The following is a 17,113-nucleotide window of genomic DNA, read 5'->3' as shown; positions in this document are numbered from 1 at the left end:
TCCAACTGAAACCAATTACTCAGGAGACTTTGCTTGGGGTGGCCTGCTTTTCAAATCCAAATTTTCTCAGGAGAGAAAGAAAGAAAGAAAGTTATATTAACGTCTTCAAAAGACTCAAAAGGGTCCATGAGACCAAAATGATGTGTACATAGTGTCTATGAAATCTTGTCATGGATGAAATAAGAAAAATAACGCTAAACTAAAACTGAAAACTGAAAGCTAAGAGAGAGAGAGAGAGAGAAAGAAAGAACGATATATTAAGCGTCTACTAAAGACCCAATGGGCCTATGAGGCAAAAGTGATACAATAATGTCCATGGCATATCTCATCATGGTACAAAAGAAAACAAAGACGAGAGCTATGAGCTGGGAATGTCAAAACCAAGCCATATGATACAAAGTGGGACCATCATCATCATACAACCTATGGAGAGAGAGAGAGAGAGAGAGAGAGAGAGAGAGAGAAATGAAATGTTATATTAACGTCTTCAAAAGGAGAGAAGTGCTCTAATGGGTTATTCCATATACAGAGAAAGGCTACATTGCGGCATCTATATTTAGGAAGGAGTCCACCTATGTTTATTGGTGTTCGCACCCTTGAACCGACTTCAGATGATGATCATCTAGTAATCATCTGCCCTCTTCATGTTTATTGTTTTGAGCCTTTTGCTGCATCTTATAAGTCATTTTTCTCTATCATGCAGGTTATGGATTTGTGTTTGGACTTCTTAGCAGCAGATGATATGGATGCAGTTTTGATGGTGCAAATGAGGAGGCGGCTTGGGTTAGGCATTTCGACCAACATACACATCTCCAGGTTACAAATTGAAGGGAAGGTACGTGTGTGTTGTAAATATATGCCATTTGAATTACTTTTCAGATTTTTATATCGAGCTCTTAGGTTTGAAAAAATTCACCCATTGTCAGGTTCGTGTCGGAGTAAAATTCTTAAACAAATGGCCTTTCTTGAGCCGTGTCCGCCTTTGCTTTGAGAATTCCCCTTATGTGCAAATGACAGCCCGGCCAGTATCTTCACACGGTGTGAATGTTAGTGAACTTCCTCTGGTAGCTGGATGGATGGTAGGTGAAAGATTCTTTTATATATTATTTACAAAATCTGGCTAAGTAGTCTGAACACCCTTTTAAACTATACAAACTAAAGGCAGATGCAAATATCCAATGCCGTCAGTCCACTGTGAAAATTTTCAGGAACGGATGGTGGCAGATGTTTTCGAGCAGTCTTTGGTTGAGGTATTCTGCTATACCTTTTTTTAACACATGGTCAGAAACTCTTGAGTTGAAGCGGTAGGCATTTTTCTATCAGGTATGATGAGGTAAAAAATGCCTTTTGGACTTCTATTACGGGCATGTGAAGAAATTAAAAGGCATGTATTTGGGAAAATAAAGTCTTAAAATTATAAATTTGTGCTGCCTGGGATTCTGCACATTTGATTGGCCACCTCCTTTCGAGCAGTTGATTGGTCATTTCCTTTTGAGCAGTTGATTCTGCATATTTAATTGGCCACTTCCTATCGAGCAGTTGATTGGTCATCTCCATTGGGCTGAAATATTTCTAGCTGTTGACTGATGGGAGTCTGACATCGTCGACAACCGTCACCATTGTTCTCTACATTAGGAGCCTAATCATAGTCACAATATTAATTTTTGTGGTTTTTTCGTTTCAAGGGTTTTGTTTTTTTCTTTTTTCTTTTTCAAGAAAGAGACTTCTATTAAGTATGAAAAAGGCATACAACAATCACAGCTAAAAGAATAGAATCACCCCAATATGTAAGGTGATTTCAACCACTGAGGAGCATCATGATGCCATGAGAGACATGTGGACTAGAGGAAAAGAAAATGCCATGGTCCCACTCCCGCATAAATATAACGCGCTTTGCCTGTGGAGAACGAGAGGACTTCTGAATACGAGCCCAAGTAGCCATAAGAGTATGGATGATATCACCCCATATAGTACTAATGCACTGAGACCCAAAAATCTGGACACCCTCAATAGCCTCTGTGCATCTAGCTCTCCAAATCTACCATGCTATAATACTGGCAATAATCTCCCAACTGGTGTCACTCCTTTCTCTAGGGGGTGTATAATCAGAGTGAGGGACATCCTGCAAAAAACCATGCTGGGCAATACCTCTACGAATGAAAATAGCAGAGTTTGTACCACCGGAGAGCCAAGCAACTGCCCCCAGGTCACATGCATGGCGCGGCCACTTAAATTTGCCCATAAGTTGGGCTACAAAACCCCAAATTTGCTGTGCAGTGCTGCATCCCCATAAACAATGTTGTATAGTCTCAGAATGTGCCGCACACCTAGGGCAGGTAGGTGCTACACCGACACCCGATCTCCACTTATTGGTGGGAAGACCACCATGTAAGAATAACCAAAAGAAACGAGAGATCTGGCTCCTTATGTATGAATGCCAAAGCCTCTGTCAATATTTGCGCTGTATCATTGGAGAAATATCATGGCTCTCCCAATGAAGGCTTGAGAGTAGGGATACTATCATCTGTCGAGTGAGGAGAAGCTTGGCATTTTGGATTGTGAAACTGAAAAAGGGAAGGCTTTTCAAGGTTTTGTTTCGAAAGGTCTCATTCGTTAGCTTAGAAACCATGAGGTTTCAAGAGAGTAATATTTTTCTAAATTATAAATATTTAAAAAACTTTTGGAAACCACTAGAAAACTTAGTTGATTGGCAATTAAGCATTTTCCCATTGGATGTGGTGGTGTACTCCTATGTCTCTATCTTCCTAGCGGCTGGTCTTAGTGCGAAAATTGGATGGGTAAAGTAATTACTAATTCCTAGGTAGATATATGAGAAAGAAAGAAAGTAATATTAAGGGCTACAAAAGACCCTAAGGGTCTATGAGACCATAAGTGATATACAATGATACCACGGATATACTGAGCCATGGAAAAAGTAACCGGAGAAAAGGAAAAACGACTATCACTAGTGTATACAGAAATGAATTAGAATGTGATTGTGTACGGGAGAAACTAGCCATGATCAACTAACAATGATACCCTCCTCAGCGAATACGGATCTGCTTGCTGAGATAATATCTGGCCTTTGTCATGAAGGCATGTCATGGCGTCAAAGAACCTCCTGGATCCGCATCTGTGTCTAAGTCGGGGACATCTGACCCGTGAAATAGATCGAGCTCCGGGTGATTCAGTTGATCTCTTGTCGTAAGATGTCCAAGAATGGAGAGTCCAGACTATACTGAAAAGGGGGTAGAGGGTCCATCTGGAGGCCGTGTGCATCAAACCAGTCGACTACCTCGGAGTACCATGCTGGCAAGGATAGTGATGGTGATGGTGTTGATGAGGTGGAGGGCAGTCCAGCCAACCTAATCCTCTCCTTCTCTCTCTCTCTCTACACATGGAAAGGCTTAGGTTGGCAGTCCAGTGAACCTGACTCTTTCCATATACTCATTAGCCCCATGGTTGATATATTGGAGAGTGATATACTATCTATTGGGGCTGATGCTTCTCTCATGCTTCATGTTCCTTATATTCCATGTACATTTGTACCACTCCAGTGAGATAAAACTGACTTGTTCTATTTTATTTTTTGTTCCATGATGAGATATGCCATGGACATTTTTGTATCACTTTGGTCTCATAGGTCCATTTGGTGTTTAGTAGACACTTAGTAACTCTTAATATGATGAGATATGCCATGGTCTTTAGCAGACACTTAGTGACGCTTAATATATCTTTCTTTCTTTCTTTCTTTCTTTCTCCTGATATAACTGCATATATAACTGCATAGATCCCGCCTTTGTGCCCCCCTTGTCTCACCAGCCCCTTCCACCTACTCCCCCACCTGTTGCCCTCACCCTTTCACGTGCAGCCCACCCCCTTTGCCTCCGCTTCTTGTGACCTGCCACCCTCCGCTGCCTCACTCCCCAGCCGCCTCCGCTTCCCCAGCCCCTCGCCAACAATGAAGAATTTGGAGGACCAGAGAGAATTGACCGGAGAGGGCGGAGGGACTGTCGAAGGGCATCCAGGTCTGCTGCTTGGGCCCATAAAGAAACGAGCTCCGTGGTCTGCTGTGCCACCTGGTCACGTCCTGTGTGTCGTGGCAAGATGAGGTACAGAGGTGAGTGAGCTCTCTTTCGGATTTCTGTAGGTGGTACTCCAGAGTGGACACTTGAGACTGAAGGCCTTGAATGGTGTCCTCAGCTTGACGAGTGCAATCCCTCTAGCGACGACGATCACGGGAGAGTTCAAAGATGTAGTTGGTGAAGTAGGTGGAGTAGATGCAGGGATCAACAGAGAGGTTGTTTAGACCCCAAACTATGCGATGAGCTCGACGAAGATGAGGCAAGCTTCTTTGGAGGGTCGGGGAACCACAAGCAAGGGAGATCACCCACAGCGATGTACGGAGTGCTGTAGGGAAATGGAGAATCAGGAAGCGTGATGTGTTCTGTGTCCTCCTCTTGATGTACACGGAAGGCCGGAAGGCCACCTCGTGTGGAGAACCCAAAGTAGTCCTCCAGTTGTGATGGTAGAGGTAACTGTACGGATGGCGGTATGCTCGCCATGGTAGTAGGAGTGTCAGGAGGAGATCTTGACGACATCCCGTTGGCCTGGATGGAGGTGGAGAAGTGGGGAGGGTTGGCGAGGTGGGATGACGGATGGAACCTACTAAAAGAATATTTCTTTGTCCTTGAATTTTGATTCATGATCAAGCAAAGATGATTCTATGTCTTGAAGCTTAGTGTTAGGTATATTTTTAAGTGTAGCCATAAGTGATTCATATGGTTCTTTATCAACACTTGTTAATAGTACATCAATAGACTCATCTTCTTCAATAACTTTCTTTAAGGCACTTAGTTGTTGCTTGATACCTTTGAACTTGCTGATGTGTTGTGTCATGCTCTTTGTGTCCTTCTTCTTAAGCTTGGAGAAGTGCATGAGGAGGTTAATCTTGGAGCTCTTTGAGTCGGTGCTGAAAATCTTGTTAAGCTCTTGCCATGCCAATTTGGCATCCTTGATGCTGGCAATGTGACTAATCACATCATCATTGAGATTTTAAGCAATAAGGCCCAATGTTTTGTTATTTTTGAGTGGCCCAAACTCCACTTGTTCATCGTTAATTAGATGCCAGAGCTCCTTACGCACAAGCAAGTACATGGTCTTACTTTGTCATATAAAAAAACCATCACCATTGAACCTTGAGATAATTTCTGCATGCTCCATGATGATGAGGAGGTCTTACCTTGAGCCTTGATTTTAGTGCTCTGGCAATGTCTATCCCTTTTACAATTTTCTTGCAATTTATTGGGATTATGTCTAATGCAAGAGAGGACTAGATAGGCAATGCAAATGATGAGATGAGAGAAATAAAATATGCATTGAAGACAAGTAACCACTCCCCTAGCTCAAAAACAACCCAAGTTTTTCAATTTTCAGCTTTGAAATCTCTGATTTTTACTAATGCTCCATTGATGATAGTGATTAAGGCATAAAACTAGTGATTAGCATAAACAAAAATTGGAGGATACAATTGAGCTCACCAAAGCAGATTTTGATGGAGTTCTTTGATGGGGATGAAAACCTTTGATGAAGAGATGTGTCCCAAGCCAAGAGTTCAGTGCAAAATCCCTAGAAACGGGCACAATCAGGGCAAAAACCGGCGACTATTGATGCGCCTAGTTCTCCGCGTTTGCTGCTTCAGAACTCACGCCCATTTGTGAGAGTGTTGCTTAGGGTATATGCTAGCTTTGGCTAAGAGAAATTGATCCAATGTGTAGTGTGCCGGGAATGCCATGCTCTATAGTAGCTATTGAGATTAACGCAAAATTGGGCTGTAAATGACGAATTTAGCGAAACCGTCTGGTGATAAGTTGCGCCTATAGTTGAGAAACCTTCTCCCAAAAGGATTTTCTCAATGGTGAAGTATGTGAGAAGAACAACCTCATGCAAATTTCAGCCACAAGGTGGACTGTAGATAAGGCTTGTGATAAGAGTGATTAATGAGCTCTATTAGTGTTAATGAGTTGAGATTAGTGTAGTCGGAGCTGAAGGAGGTGAATGCTAAGCTATAGGGAGCAAGAGACACGCTATGTTATCATGTTAAAACTTGAGGATCCAAGCTCCCATGGTGATGGTGATGGTGAGGGTGAATTAATCTTATCCTAATTACAATGTGATTAGTGCTAATCTAAGCTAAGGTGGATGAGACCTAAGTGCAATCATAATGATGAATAAACTAAACTAATTAAACTTTAGACTCAAGCACACTTAACGTTACAAGATTAAGACTTGTACTAATAAAGAGGCTTGAGAGCTTGCTTCATTTCATTGTTTGAAAGTGACTCCTTTTATATGAGGTAAGTACAACAAGGTTTTCTTTGAGTTTATGGGATTTCTTTGGCTAGGTGACTTGACACTCTAGCATCACTTATCTCAACAATGGAGAGCGACTTGGTTGTACCCACTAAATCTATCCATGAAGTTGCACAGGGCATGTCCACTCTAAAACCCGATCCATGAATGGGAGTGGAAATCCGTGCTTAATGGTTGCTTTGTTGAGGGATGGGAAATCCACACAGACATGGATTTTATTGGTCTTCTTCTTGGAAGAGATGACCATGGGGGAAAGCCATTCGGAGTGTTCCACTAGGGAGATGATGTGGACTTCCTCCATCTTTTTCAGCCCCACTTTGACTGTCCTGGCACTTTGGGTTGAGCTTGTAGGCCCTCCCACGAACGGGTTGAGTTCCTTCGTGGAGTGGTACGGTGTGAACACCAATGTCGGCTGGAACACCATCCAAGTCCTTGTGTGTCTAAGCAAAGACATCCTTATAAGATTGGAAGAAGGCGGCGGCTTGCTCAAGTAGGGTTGGGCCAAGAGGCTAACAAGATGGGACAAGGCTCCTCTGTGGTGACGAGGTTGAATTTCTGGATGAGGTCTTGGCAAGAGGGAAGGGAGAGGGGTTCCCCTGTCTTTGCTTTGCTGCTTTGGAACAATTCACACTCCATGTAGTAGGTCTCAAGGTAACAAGACCAGCCAACTTTTGTGTTCGGATGGCCGACCAAGGGTAGGTGATCCATACTTACCAAGGAACGGGAACGGGGGAACGTTTTGATCCTTGGAAATGGGATTATTTCGGGGGATGGGGGGAATGAGGGAACGCCATGTCATATCTTCACTTTTGATTTTTTTTTTCAAAATACATTGAAATTATAGATGTGCAAAACATAATATAATGAGAACTCCAAAATGGAGTTGTAACTTTCAAGTTTCAAGTCCTGACAGACCTTATTACAAATTACATCAATCATCAATGATCAATATCAGTTCATAGATGATCTACAATCAAGAGTGACGAAACCCTAGCAGTGGAACCTGAAAATGGAGGGGTGGGAGAGGATTGTTAGAAATCTAGCATGGTATCACACTAAGCTAGAACATGGAGAAGAGTGCAAGAGGAATGAAGCAAAACTGAGAGATATTTCCATTGATGTGATCCCTGAATAAATAGGGCCAAGTACAAGACATTGAGCAAGAGTGCTTATGGGATAAATGTAGAGGTGCCACATGGCACACACTCAAGACTCAAGACAAAAACTGAGACTAGACAAATGTAGACTAGAGAAATAGTACACCTAGTGTGCACTTATTTCCAACACCCTCCTTAAGTGGACACTAGGAGGAAGACAGAAAGACAAGACTAGAAGACAGACATAAAGACCGATAGACTGAGAGACAAGACAGAAGACATGACAGACAAAGATCCTGAGACACCCCTCCTCAAGTGATATCCTCATATGGGTCCACAAGGGTAGGGACAAGAGTGGATCATAGACAGAGAGAGAGAGAGAGAGACAATCAGCCAGTAGAGTGGTCCTAGAGAGAGAGAGAGACTGTCAGATAGACATGAGAGAGTCTCACAGATAGAAGATAAATGGGGACATAGACAGAAAATGCCAAGAGAATGTGGGTAGCTAATCCACAAAAGAGAGGCATATAGACTGATAGACAGAGTGTCAGAGACATATGACTGTAAGATCACACAAGATAGACACATAGACAGAGAGACTGACTGATTGTAGATAGACAGAGAGATGGACCTTGATAGATAATCCCTCCTCAAGGGCAATCCTCCTACTAGAGTGGGTAATGCAGGGGTGCCCCTTGGATAGGGACAAAGATAAGTCCATGTAGACGTGACATTACCCCATGATCTACATCATTGGTGATCAATGGTGGTAGATAGCATGAAAGCATAGACAAATATGAGAGAGATGGGAAGGTCTTACCATATTTGGCGGTGTCTAATCCCGTACAAGATAGAGAAGTAAATGAGGGAGAAGGGAAGGTCTTACCACTTGCTGAGGATGTGAGGTGAGCACAGAAGAACCTTTTCATGATGTATTCTCTCTCTATATTGCTTAGCAGCCATAGCTTGCACTAAAGAAGCTTCCCATGATGCATTGTCTCCTTTGCATTTTCGTCTCACCATTGCCAACCCTCTCTATGTTTCTTTGGCTCCCTTTCTGGCTTCTTTCTCTATCCACAATGTAGCTCTAGGCAAGGGCAGTGTCTAATCCCTAATTAGAGAGATCTTTGTAGTTTGATATTTTCGAGAGGAGATAATAAAAAAAAATTCAGAACTGAGATTTTTAATTTTCAAGAGATAGAAAGTAGACTGAAAATACTTCTTAGTTGGAGTGTGCCTTGAGCTGCTGCTGTAGAGGTTGCTGGAGTAGAAGATGGAGACATAGAAGCCGCTGGAGTCGAAGATGGAGACGTGGAAGTTGGAGTGGAGGCCGGAGGAGAAGATGATGGGGGCTTCGTAGAGCGGCAGATGAAACGGCAGCTTTAGGCGAGCTTGCTGGACGTCGTGGCTCCATGAACAGGCCGGTAAGCTCAAGTAGAGAGGCGGCAGCACCATGATGAACCCCCGCAGCAGCAAGAAGGAGAAGACGGGCGCAGATCTGGAGTTGCAAGCTGGAGCAGAATCAACAGGCCGAGCAGAGGCAAACGGGGCAGGTTGGTATGGCGGGCAGAAAAAAACGCAGCTATGGCTGCAGCAGACTGAGGATAGGGGCAGCACGGGCAGCAGCTGGAGAGGTAGGCTGAGGGGAGAAGCGGGCAGATCCAGCAGAAAATGGCGGGGCAGATGCAGGAGAAGATGGTCAGAGAATGGCGGGGCAGAGGTAGAGGTGCGGCCAGATCTAGAGGGGGCAGCTGCTAGAGCATGGCTCTGATACCATGTTAGAAATCTAGCATGGTATCACACTAAGCTAGAACATGGAGAAGAGTGCAAGAGGAATGAAGCAAAACTGAGAGATATTTCCATTGATGTGACCCCTGAATAAATAGGGCCAAGTACAAGACATTGAGCAAGAGTGCTTATGGGATAAATGTAGAGGTGCCACATGGCACACACTCAAGACTCAAGACAAAAACTGAGACTAGACAAATGTAGACTAGAGAAATAGTACACCTAGTGTGCACTTATTTCCAACAAGGATAGTGCATGGGAACAAGGTGCTGAGGGATGGGGGGGAACGGGCGGGAGGGCAGAAAGATGAGGGCAAAAAAGGGGGGAGGAAGGGGGACTAGCATCAGGGCGTGCACGCCAAGGGGGCGTGAAGGATCAGTGGAGGAACAAGAGGCAGGAGGTGGTGGGAGAAAGAGCGGGGAAGGAGAAGGCTGCAGGTAGGAGGAAGGCGCAGAGGAGGAGGCAGACGGCAGGAGAGAGGAGGGCTGATGTATGGGTAGGGGGGGCAGGGAGCAAGGATGTGAAGGAGGCGGGCAAGGGGGGGGGGGCTCCGGAGGGGGGGGAGGGGCGGTGGGGGGGATGCATAGGAGGGATGGCGATAAGCGCAGGGACGATACTGTTTTAAGGGATGATATTTCATTACTGGGGGGCTGATGGTCAAAGATTTCACTTTTGCTTTTGTTATGTTTGTTAAACAAACACCATTTTGTAACATTATGCATATCGTTGGCATTTTAATTTCCATACTACAGGCATTTATCCTTATTATGCTTAATTTTATTCTGTTTGGGCTTTAAAATTCTATTTATTCAATCATGTTCATACTTATGGTTTGTGTTGTACAAAACATTGGCTGACTTTGAGAATGTGCAGCCAAATATGCTTGTTCTAGATGTGGAGAAGCTCGTTAGCTGCATGACAACTTTGAAGACTCCAGTTTCTTCGATGCGGGGTATCTTCTCAAACCTACTTTTGTTGATCTAATCCATTAAAAAACAAGACACTGGTTTTATTGTTTGATGAAGATCTCTAATTTTGACAGAAGGGTGTCGATTTGAAGGAGTTTTATAATCATCCTCGTGAACGAATTATTTAAAGAACATCTAAAACGGCATCACTTACTATTTGTGATACTTTTCTTATTAGGTGTGCTTATATCGTCATCCACTTCCTATATCTCTACCTACCTACCTCTAATGTATTGCTGTTGTTACATGTGTAGTGGAAGTGATGATGAGAGATGGATTATGAAGGTTTAGCATCATGCCAAATTAGGCTACATGCAAATGCAGGCTGATATGATTGATCAAACGGCACTAGGATTTGGAAGGTCTTCCCGAGACACTCTGTTCTAGGGAGGTGAGGTCCGATTTGGGGCAAAGATAAGGCTGGAGTCTTCTAGTAGGATCTAGAATCTATGCTTTCAAGCACCCTTGTTCTCTAGCATACAGCCTTTCGTCTAGTAGGATCTAGAATCTAGGCTTTCAAGCACCCTTTTTCTCTAGCATACACAGCCTTTCGCCTCAGCAGTTTTTAATTCTCCGTATCTGTTGCTTTGAGTCTTGTTTTGTGAAGATCCTGTTGTATTGTGTTAGGGCAAAGTTTATAAGTTCTTCCAGGTTGCCGGGGGATACTGACGTTGAGAATGCACCTTCAAAATGCTGCAACAAGGGCTTGCCTTTGATCTGCTTTAGCCTTAGGGCGGTCCTCCTGGGCACAGTGAGCAACCTTGGCTTTGTGTTGTGGCTCTTCAGACTGCAATTGATTGACCTCCATGGTTCTTTGGTGTTTGCATTCTTGCTGTGCTTCTCTAGAGCCTTGGTTGTTAATAAAAGTCTTAACCAGATCCCAATAACTACTGCATAGTGGGATTTTTCTGGGAAGTGATGAGAACTGGGGTACTTTAGCCTTAGGGCGGTCCTCCTGGGCACAGTGAGCAACCTTGGCTTTGTGTTGTTGCTCTTCAGACTGCAATTGATTTAACTCCATGGTTCTTTGGTGTTTGCATTCTTGCTGTGCTTCTCTAGAGCCTTGGTTGTTAATAAAAGTCTTAACCAGATCCCAATAACTACTGCATAGTGGGGCGACGAGAACTGGGGTACTGGGGTCTCCTCAGAGTGTGAAGCCTGAAAGTCTCCTGAATGACAGGTGTCTCTTTGGAGTACTTCTTGCGGGTGGCATAGTAATTTTTTAGGAGCTCATGCAAACCATCCACTAGGACTATGTAGGTGGATCTTAGGGGTGTTCCCCGGAGCTGAATAAATCATCCAATGAGAATATATCTTTTGACTAGTTGCACTTGTCACAGCTTGCATGATAGTGAGAAGGTATTTCTGAGTATTAATGGATTATGCTGAGCACAAGGATATTACAAATTGAATGCTTGACCTTGTGGACGGAGCGCTATGTTGAGTTCCTGGCTGACTGGCAGCATTTACTTCATCACCCAGGCGGGTTCCTTGCTTGGGCAGGCTGCTATAATATCGTGGGGGACTCCTTGGTGCTTATGTCGTGCAGAGCTAGTGTTACGACCCTATGTTTTTCCCTCTGGACAACAAGCAGACGGGCACGGGATGGACACGTGTGAACAAGCATCAAGTTTGAATGTGAAAAGGAAACCTATAAGTGTGGCCAGCCCAAGTATGAAACCGGCCTTTAGAAATTTGACGGGTGGTGGAATAAACACTCGCACACAAAACACTTCATCACCCATGAGAACCTGGAAAAGGAAAACAAACGGGGGAGCTAGAATGCTCCTGCAAATAGTACAAGGACACTGATTGGCCCCAAAACGCAGTGGCACCCCTTGCGGTGTATCTTTACTTGATCAAAAAATGAGTACAAAGTACAACTTGTCGATTCCTCTACCATTAGGATCCCTTTATAGCTTTTCACCTAGGACTTTCCAAAAAAGATCTCTCGCTATTACAGCAAAGCATTCCATAGAGAAGGCACATCTGTACGACACCTCCCCGCTTGAAAAGGTCTTCTCCATCTCAACCATGGATCTCACGAACCCTTTCCCAAACAGCAGTAGGGCTGTACCAAACCATATGTCCTTCCTATAGTCATAGCTTGCATGTAACTTCGAGAAAACTAGAACCTCTTCACATGAATCCAGAGACATGCTTTCCACACGAAACCAGAGACCTGTATCTGATAAACCAAAGACCTGTATCCATAAACCATAGGCCCGTATCCTCGATACCAAAGTCTTGTTTCTTCTCGAAAGACCAATGTCCTGTTTCCATGACAGATAAATCCACATATGCACCATCCAATCACGATGCCAAAAAAAACAGAGAGAGAAAGATAGAGGATGTGTCAAGCCATCCCTGAATACACATAAGTCCCAGACGAAGAGCAACACACATCTCTTCCAAGAACATCATCCTGTGCATCTTAACTTGATCCTCTGTATCCAAATCTCGTAAACAAAGCCTACTTGCGAAGAGAGAGAGAGAGAGAGAGAGAGAGAGAGAGAGAGAAATGAAATGAAATGAAATGTTATATTAACGTCTTCAAAAGGCCATAATGACCTATGAGACCAAAAGTTACATCATGGTGGATCTGATACAATGTCTGGATAAAAAAACCCAGAAAAATGAAAAATAAAGATGATACTACTGGTACCTAGAAAATGAAACTGGAACTGGAATATAGCGAGGGGGGGGGGGGGACGCTATGGAGGTGAGTGGAATATAGTGAAGGGATACAATATCATGTGGGACGGAGGGGTACACTATGGAGGTGCCTCCATCTCATAGTATGTGCCGCATCGGACACTGGCGGATCTCCTCAATATCCTCTGTGGTCAGCACCCTGACTGGGTGTCCCGCATGCCTCGCAAGAATAATCCGAATCTGCCGCTGCAACCTCCGTCTATGCTGGGATGCCCCCCTCCGTGGTCGTGGGCGTCTGAACCACCCAAGCTCAATCGCACGATCAATCAGTGTACCCCTGGTGTGGGCGGTATCCATGTCCTGCTGCTGCTGTGGTCCATCTGGCACAGTGATGGCTGGACTAAAGAAATCTGTAATGTGCCTCTGAGTCTGGCTCTCTGTGTGCCTAAGCAGGCTATCTCTATGTCTCCGCAGCTCAAGCAAGAACAATCCCAAACACCTCTGGTCCTGGTACCCCATGACTCTGGAAAGTGGTCCAAAACCCTCTCTGAATAAACAGTGGAAACGACCACGTATCTCATAGTATGCAGTACAATGGCATATATAATGCAGCTCTGTCTCTGGCTCCCCATGGCATACTCGGCATATCCTGGCCTCAGCTGGTATACCTCTATATCGGCCAATCTCAATCTCAAGCTGGTGTGAGGATGTGCGAATCTGACCAATAGCACATCGTACTGCATGAGACAAGTGTACATCCATGTAACTGGGTCTGATCACAAAACCATCTGCTGTGAGCTGAAGAAAATGCTCTCTGTAGAAAGCCATCTTCGTGCCCAGCTCCTCAGTCGGCTGTATCCATGTCCTCCTAATGTCCAGCTGAACTAAATCCTGACGGATGAGTCTGGTAATCTCTGTCCGTGTGAGAGTGAGAGAGGGTGCCTCCAGAGAATATTGGAAGGGAGGCAATCTGTCCATGCTAAAACCATGTGCCTGGAACCAAGATGTCATCTGTCCATACCAACAAGCCGTGTCTCCCTGTAAAGCTAACTGTCGGGAGGACTCCAGGGCGAGGCGTGCATATCTGTCTCGGGGGAGATCCCACAAGCCATGTATGTAGGAGACTGATCTCGTAAGAGCCTCAATCACCAGAGGGGCAGCCGCCAGCTCTGCTCGAATAATCTCATGAGGTACCACGGCCTTGGCTCTTATAATCCTAGCAATCATAGATACCAAAGGCCTCTCCATACCTCTCCACCCGCCTGCGTTGTGATGGCCCACTGAAGGTCCCCATATCTGCACTCCATAAAGCATAGCTGATGTCACTAGAGTGTCAAAAAGCCAAAGTTTCGTTCGAGGTTCCTGAAACTGAACCTGCGAACACATCCTCTCCAAACCACCCAGGGCTGCATGTGCTCTAGTCAATCTAGTCTCTGCTGCTCTCCTCATCGAAAACACTGGCCCACTGAATACTACCCCAAGATATGTATATGCATCTGTATACTCCACAATCTCTTGCCCATATGTAAATGTGGAAGCTGATCGCCTAACCCACTGTGGCGTGGTGTTAAACACCATAACCTTGGTTTTGCCAAGGTTGACAGACAATCCACTATCATGTGCAAACTCATGTAAAGCATCCAGATGACGCTGCATACCCTCAGGGGAATCAGAGATCAACACAATATCATCAGCATATAACAATAGTGGGATCCATGTACCTGCTAGCTGGGCTCCTCTGTCCCCCAATCTCTCAATGTAGTCAGAAGCCTCATCCACATACATACCAAACAGTGAAGGAGATAACGGGCAACCTTGCTTCACTCCTATAGTGGAGTGAACCAAAGTAGAGACCCCCTCTGGGGTGCGTACCTGTCCTGCAACTGATCTATATAAAGCCATAATCCCCCATATGAGCTCTGTGGGTACCCCCATCTCCTGTAATCGCCTCATCAATCTGGCTCTGGGCACTGTATCAAATGCTTTGCGGAAGTCCACAAAGCTACAATAAATCCGTCGCCCATGCGACCTGCCCTCCTCAATAATGGCCCGGAGAGTCAAGATGTGGTCAAGAGTAGAGAAACCTCTCCTGAACCCTGCCTGTCCCTCTGCTCGAATGCCAACTCTCTCTGCCCATCTACTCAACTGCTGCTCAAGAATGGATGCATACAATCGTGCTAGTGTGTGACCAATCATAATAGTGCGATAATTCCCTGGCTCCATAGGGTCCCCTGACTTGAAGATAGGCACGATGGTGGACCTACTCCAAGTCTCGGGTAAGCCTTCGCACATAGCACGATTGAACATCACTGCTAGAAGCTCTGCCAGCATGTCTCTCGCATGAATAAAGTGCTCAGCGACCAATCCATCATGATCATATGCTCTCCCAGTCTTCATCCTATCAATGGCCTTCCTTACCATCTCTGCGGTAAAGAAAGTACATGTCTGTGGGCATGGTGCTGGCGGGTCAGGAAAAGGTGTCTGTCCAGGAACTGTATATAGAGATGCTGCATAACTACCCCAGACCTCTGTAGAAGTGATGGCCAAAGCAGGGGAGGACTCATGAAACAGACGCCAAGCCTCCCTCGAGTCCTGTTGATTGCTAGCCCCTCGGTGCCTCCTTCAGCTCGTCTTCTTCCCGGAGAGAGAGAGAGAGTGAGACCCACACTGACTGCTTCCACACATGCAGCCACCTGGCGTAGAGATCCTTCCATCTGACACTCGTCTGACTGCCCAACTATCTGCAGAAAAATTCCTGCTTGATGCCTGCCTGGCTGTAGCCCATAAATATAGTCGCCTGGTCGCTTTTTTTACTTGGTAGTAGCCCATGCTCAACTACCTAATCACCTGCATGGCTACCCATGTGCAACAACACCCTGCTGTAGGCCATGTGCATCAGCACCTTGTCAGCGCCCAGCAGCAGCAACTCCCGGCAGGAGCACTCGAAGGCGGCGGCTGCGGCAGCGGCAACAGCACCTAGCGGCGGGCGCAACGGTACCCAGCGGCGGCGGTGGCACCTGTACCCGGCGCCCGACAGCGGTTGTACCCAGCACTCGGCGACGGCTGTACTCAGCGGTAGCGGCGGTACCCGACGGCGGCACCTGTACCCGACGGCAGCTGCAGTGTACCCGACGGCGGCAGCTCCTATACCCGACGGCGGGTGAAAAGCTCTAAAGGGATCCTAATGGTAAAGGATTCGACAAGTTGTTTTTTGTACTCATTTTTTGATCAAGTAAAGAAATACCGCAAGGGGCGCCACTGCGTTTTGGGGCCAATCGGTGTCCTTGTGCTATTTGCAGGAGCATTCTAGCTCCCTTGTTTGTTTTCCTTTTCCAGGTTCTCATGGGTGATGAAGTGTTTTGTGTGCGAGTGTGTATTCCACCGCCCGTCAAATTTCTGAAGGCCGGTTTCATGGTTCCATCGCCGGGATATCGTCGACTTTCTCAAGGAGGCGAGCCCGTGGTTGTCACATCAAAAGCTTCAACATGTGGAAAGTGAAAAGGAAGTGTAGGAGACAGTGCAGGATTATGTGTCTTTGCCTATATGAGGTGAAGAGCAAAAGCTGAAGATGAAGCTCAGAAGAAAAGACACCAAGGACAGGAAATAGTGGCCAGGAACAAGCAGCAGATGAAGAGTTATAGTGCAAGAGATGGGTTGAAGGCTATGGCTTTCGACACTTTGTCACAAGTGGTATCTTCACGGAGGCTTCATGGGTTCGGAAGGCAGCTTCTTTCTATGTTTAGCAGTGGTGATCTACTATGCTTCATTGGGACTTGTGCTTACCACTTGGGTGGAGTGCAAGCAGGTTTTGGGTGCCTATGGATGTATCAGATGAGGCTCAGACGGAAGCAGAGGAACTTGATGAGGTTCTTATTCCAGAGCAGATACTGGCACATAAGGAAAGAAAGGTACAAGTTAAAGTTTCCCGTCGCTATCTTGTGAAGTTTAAAAAACTATTGACCGATGGATGCGAAGTGGATGGAGGAGGGTGACTTAGCAGATTCACCTCAGGTATTGCAGCTTTATCTTGATGCCTTTGAGTTGGAGCCAACTCTTGCGACGGCTCATTCAGGTTCAGCAAAACTGGGGTCTGGAGCATTGCCTGATGCTCAAGAGGGGGGGTAGCACCTCCGCTCCCTTGTTATAGACAGGCTCAGTTTTTCATCTAGAAGTTGCTTGGTGACATCATCTAGAAGTTGCTTGGTGACATCTATGTATTCACCCGAGGTACTG

At 45.5% G+C, this 17,113-nt stretch overlaps 1 protein-coding gene across 2 annotated transcripts in view; it reads left to right on the top strand.

Annotated features, from left to right (window-relative positions):
- LOC147620038 (C2 domain-containing protein At1g53590-like) overlaps positions 1-17,113 on the top strand; it is a 77,705-nt gene that overhangs the window by 20,341 nt on the left and 40,251 nt on the right. For both annotated transcript variants that reach the window (XM_086772176.1, XM_086772177.1), the window contains exons 4-8: positions 530-625; positions 704-835; positions 927-1,079; positions 1,209-1,250; positions 10,131-10,209. In XM_086772176.1, the coding sequence (XP_086628302.1) occupies positions 530-625; positions 704-835; positions 927-1,079; positions 1,209-1,250; positions 10,131-10,209 (502 nt within the window). The remainder of the gene's footprint in view (positions 1-529; positions 626-703; positions 836-926; positions 1,080-1,208; positions 1,251-10,130; positions 10,210-17,113) is intronic.

The sequence above is a fragment of the Cibotium barometz genome, chromosome 32 (genome assembly GCF_041138505.1).
Source record: "Cibotium barometz isolate CiBa-2024 chromosome 32, ASM4113850v1, whole genome shotgun sequence".
In the NCBI taxonomy this organism is placed as follows: Eukaryota; Viridiplantae; Streptophyta; class Polypodiopsida; order Cyatheales; family Cibotiaceae; genus Cibotium; species Cibotium barometz.
This window is presented reverse-complemented; position numbering and strand designations above follow the sequence as displayed.